Genomic DNA, 5,227 nt, shown 5'->3' on the forward strand with positions numbered 1-5,227 from the left:
ACTGTATTGCGCAAGTCCAGGATCTGACTCAGCAGGGAATTTCCCCGCTTAGTTCAGGACAATGCACTGCTGCGTCAGCGTGCGTGAGTTCGTATATAGGTCAGGGTCATACTTTAGTTACATGGATGGTTAATTTTTCCTTCGCTTCATGTAGATAAATGAATAAAATGGGGTGTAAAATTCTTACTTAATCCCAGTTGACCACCTTTACTTTACTACTAGTCCCGCCTTTAAGTCCAAAAATTATTTCAAGCGCCCCCAACATAACCGTCAATTCTACCCGTTCCTGCCCCCAGGGATTTGTGAATGCAGCTTGAGTAAAAAAGGAAGTTGAGCCCTGATGAACTACCAAAACGTTTTTACAAATAAAACGTGTAATAAATCACATATTATTGATCGGATACATAGGCGACGTGGCCAGCGAACACCATAGTGACAGTGGACACACAGACACCCACTACGCCCGAGTTAGACACTAATTATTTAGGCCCACACCTTTGTTTACAAGATGGCGTCAAGTGAGAGAGGCTTCGGTGTCGCTTCGTCGGAAAGGGAAACGCTTACATGCCCGCTTTGTTCAGGATCTGTGGCGACGCTTAGACTTTTAACGTGCGGACATCAGTTATGCAGAGACTGTGAGCAGCTATTTGGGAATCGCAACACGTTTTCTTGTCCACTTTGTTCCGCAGATATGAATATGCGGTCTCCAGATGAAATGACAACGTCATCTATCGAAGGCATGGTACCAGTACTCGGAGATCCTTCCGACCAGGCCTGCAATGCAAGAGCAAGGAGAAATCGGAGAGAAGAAAGTTACCTATGCCAACGTTGCCCGAGTCATGAGAGGCAGAATGCAGCAAAAGGATGCATAGAGTGCGCTGAGTACCTGTGTGAAACTTGCAGTCAGGACCATCAAAATAGCATCGTGAGCAAAGAGCACCGACTTTTGGCAATCGAAGACTATGAATCCGAAAAGCTGAAACCTTCAACAAAAAAATCTCCCTCTTATTGCACAAAACACAGTGATAAAGTCGTTGATGTGTTCTGTCAAGATTGCAGGAAATGTGTGTGCCTTAGATGTGCGCTGACGGAACACCCCAACCCGACGCACAGGTACGTTTCCCCAGAAGACGCCGCCAAAGAAGTGAGAGAACGTTTCAAACCAAGCTTGCAAGAGATTGACAACAAGAGAAAACGCACCTCACGGGCAAAGACCACTCACGCAAAGACACAGCGCGAGCTAAAAAAAAATTTGAAAGGCGGATTTAAAATCATAGACCAGCATGCTAATGCCATCATTGAAAATGTGCGGGAGGCACAAAAGAAAGCGAAGGAAGAATATCAGAACGCTTTCTCAGAAAAGGAAAAGATTCTGAGTAGTAGTCAAAAACAGATAGCGTCACTGGACAGTCGCCTGGCCGACACAATTAAATCTGTTGAAATGAAGGTGAATTTCGCGAGTGACACGCAGTTATTGATGTCTGAAGATGCAATAACGAAAGACATGCACCAACTTCTACAAGAAAAGGTGGACTTAGAACCACAAGTTACCGGCGCACTCTATTTCAACGTCACAGGCAGTTCTGATGTCGCTGAATTCGGCCATATCCAAACTGTCGGCGTTAGCTCTGACACAATGGCCGCCGAGGATAGCAACACCATGCCTTCGGCCACTCTCAGCGTGCATGAAACCCTTATTGATAATCCAGAGGGTGTGGTCAGCAGATCAGTTTTTCTTGATTTAGGAAACCCTGGCCAGAGTTCATTTGAGGTAAGTTACAAGGTCAGAAGCTGTGTTATCTTGCTGTTGATAAACTGCACACAAGGAGCTCAATATCCAATGTTCCAATGTTTGATTTAGTTTGTTTCGAATACAGAATATATTAAACATTGCTGAAATATGACGAGGTATATTTTTGAAATACAGCAATAAAAACATTAATGCGAGAGGAAGGCCAGAACAGCACGCACACTTTGCCCGAATTATCAACCGCGTAACCTGGAACAGTGACAGGTGCAATTATTAACAAAATCTGCGGGTGTATTACATGATATTTCAATTATGTCCACTTCCTTGTTACCGTAAGTGAATGAGACGTTGTTTTTGTGACTTGAAATCTGTATGTGACCCATAAGGTAGTCGTATTCGCATCCATTCAGAAAATTGTACTATAAATGAATGTGTTTGTTGGGGTAGAGTAATAGTTTTGGGCAGATTGTATGTGTGCCATTTTGGATTTCATTTTACAATGTTTTTTATTTATTGCTCTATTTCAAAAATAATTAAGCTTCCATGACAAGAAATTGACCTTTTTAAACTAACAGTTCTCTAGTGTTTAATAAGCTCAGAACCCCCGTAAATTATATATTTTCGAAAAGCCTAGATATAGGGGAACATTTTGGTTACCATAGTGTCACCATCGTTTACATAACTATCACGTGACAGGTAATTTGCATAACCTTTCAAAAATCGGTTTTCCCTATGTTAAGTTTCAATGCTTTCAGATAATTGGCTGAAATTTGTGTGAGTGCAAGGTGTCCTAAGGATCTTCCAAAGTGTGTCCAATGATTTTTTTAAATCTTCTTAAACAATTTTTATGCTAGAAAAACTTCCAGAGCGGTGAATTTAACCATAGTTGATTTCTTTAAAATTGTGCTCCAAAAAACTAAGCAAGATATAAAAAATCTAAGACACACTTTGGAAGAGCGTTTTCACAGCTTGCATTCCAGCAAGTTTGAGTCAGATATTTTGAAGTATTGAGACAAAACATAGGGAAAACCGATTTTTGAAAGGTTATGCAGATTACCTGTCACGTGATAGTTATGTAAATAATGGTGACACTGTGGTTACCAAAATATTCCCCTATATCTAGGCTTTCAGAAAATATATATTTACAGCGGTTCTGAGCTTATTAAGCTGCAAGGGAGTCCCTCTTCGGTTAAAATTTTAGGTGTTCGGTGTGTTTTTAAATTTCACCACCTAAAAATTAGCATTATTCTCATGGAGTGAAGTAGAACAATTAGCAATAGAATTACGAGCGAAATTTTGTCAAGGTTATATTTTTTCAAGTCTAAATATGTTTTTAACAAGACCCACATCCAAATCGGTCTAAATGCCTATGGTCCAATCTTGTTCAACATCTGGAGTCAGAGGTCATTTAGCACATATGTTATTGCATGTCTAAAGGTTAAAGCTTATCAGGAGTGTCAGAAACCTACCATTTTATGATAAGGTAGGTTGTTTTGGTGTGTCTTTCACTGTATGCAGAGGTTATGGGTGTGAACGTGAAATGATTTTGGTATTTTCAATTAAGCTGATTACTTATCTGTATTCTCAACAGTTTTGGCATTGTAGCTATGGTAACTATTGCTCATAATGTTGGTCATAATAATTTTAATAACCTAAAAGAAGCTATCAAGACTTCGTCTTGCGGGAGCCAATAACACGCACTACATTCGCCAAGGTGTAAATATTTGTTGATTTGTATTGACCCTTGTCACAAAGGAGCAAGGATCACATCCTGCTACATCATCATATTTAATGACTTTGTGTTTAGATTCATTTATCATACTTAGTTTGTTTCAATACTGAAAGTTTGATGACTTAATGACGACTTTTACGATTAATCTCTTATTTGCATATTTAATAACATTTTGTACTGGCGAAGAATTGCCTTTGGCACTCTGACATGTATAGTTGCCCCCTTGCAACTTCCCCGTTGCTGGCTCAAAAATTTTGTGTGAACCCTTTGCTATGATACACATGTACAGCCGAGTTGATTTGATTTTTAGCCAACGAAAATTCTATATATTGCCTACTGAGGCTACAAAAATAAAGTTATTTCGAAAGGGAGAACTACATTTAAAAAGGATTCTTAACCTAAATTTTGTAGTTTAAGTCTATATGTACATTGTACAATATTGGAAGCTTATTGGACGTTTATGTAATATGCTTGTCTATCAGTCAGTCAGTCAGTCAGTCAGTCAGTCTGTCAGTCAAAGCTCCAAAAACCGCTAATCAGATGTCATTACTATTTGGTATGTAATCCCAAGGGTTAAACATTGCAAATTTTTGAGAATTACTTTGTAATTTCCCATTGAAACTCGTCTTCTCTGAAACAGCATATCTCATAGCATTGGAATAAAGAGGCACCACGAGTTAGTAGTTAGAGTACTTGACTCACTATTTGAAGAGGGTGAGTTTGAGATTAAGTCTGGCATAACGGACTCAATGTCGGAGGATGGTGTTGTGCCCAAGTGCAAAGCACTCAGCTTACTCCTCATTGAGCACTCTACTCCTCATTGCTTACTAGGATAAAGGGCACAGGATACCCCATCTTGCAATTGGGTATTGACGGTTGTTGGATGATGGAGTAAAGAAATAAACAAAAATGTCAATAGGATGACCTAATTGAACTTTGTTCAAATGATGATAAAATATGCATAGGTAAATGTGCTGTACTATAATTTGTAAGTTTTTCACATGGACAACTTTCTTGCCACAAAAATAAAGGTGACACAAAGGGAAACTCCTGGGAATGCAGATCAGACTTCCAGTGTTAAACAAGCAATGGAGGCAACAATGGAACAACCAGGAAATGACTCAGAGATTGCAGGCCAAAGGTCCACAGAGATGCCAAAGGTAATATGTATTGAACATGCTGAGCACATGAAAATACGACTTTGGCACTAATTTGACTCAAGTCCTTGCATAAAATCCTTGCGCAGAATATAAAAAAATCAAAATTACCATGCCACTGTCACATGTGAGTTATCATGTCATAGCCCTATGGACACATATATTTGCCTTGAATTATGCTCTCTGAGGTCAGATCAGGTAAGGTTTGGTCACGATAGTGATATTAAAATTTGATAATCACAGTTTGTCATACATACTGCAAAATTTTAGGCCAATGAATATTCTCCATTAACACGGACTCGTTATCAGTTAATTTGCATACTGTATAATTCTCATTAATGCACTTTCGAAACTCGAAGATTATTTTTGAGTAAATTGAACATGATAGTTTTTATCTCACGTGAGGTTATATCGCAGCGATGTCTGTCTGTCTGTCTGTCTGTCTGTCTGTCTGTCTGTCTGCCTGTCTGTGTGTCTGTCCGTCTGTGTGTCTGTCTGTTAGCCAGATATCTCAAAAACGGCTTATCAGATCAGAATCAAATTTATTACATAGATTCAGTTTGCAAATGGCAAGAACAAATTAGTTTT

The 5,227-nt window shown here is 39.1% G+C and overlaps 1 protein-coding gene across 1 annotated transcript; it reads left to right on the plus strand.

Moving 5' to 3' along the window:
• Nucleotides 1–428: 428 nt before the first annotated feature.
• LOC139137426 (E3 ubiquitin-protein ligase TRIM33-like) lies at nucleotides 429–4,697 on the plus strand. The gene is made up of 2 exons (XM_070705520.1): nucleotides 429–1,771; nucleotides 4,514–4,697. The coding sequence occupies exons 1-2, from the start codon at nucleotides 509–511 to the stop codon at nucleotides 4,691–4,693; spliced, it is 1,443 nt and encodes a 480-aa protein (XP_070561621.1). The 5' UTR covers nucleotides 429–508; the 3' UTR covers nucleotides 4,694–4,697.
• The last annotated feature ends 530 nt before the right edge of the window (nucleotides 4,698–5,227 follow it).

The sequence above is a fragment of the Ptychodera flava genome, chromosome 7 (genome assembly GCF_041260155.1).
Source record: "Ptychodera flava strain L36383 chromosome 7, AS_Pfla_20210202, whole genome shotgun sequence".
NCBI lineage: Eukaryota > Metazoa > Hemichordata > Enteropneusta > Ptychoderidae > Ptychodera > Ptychodera flava.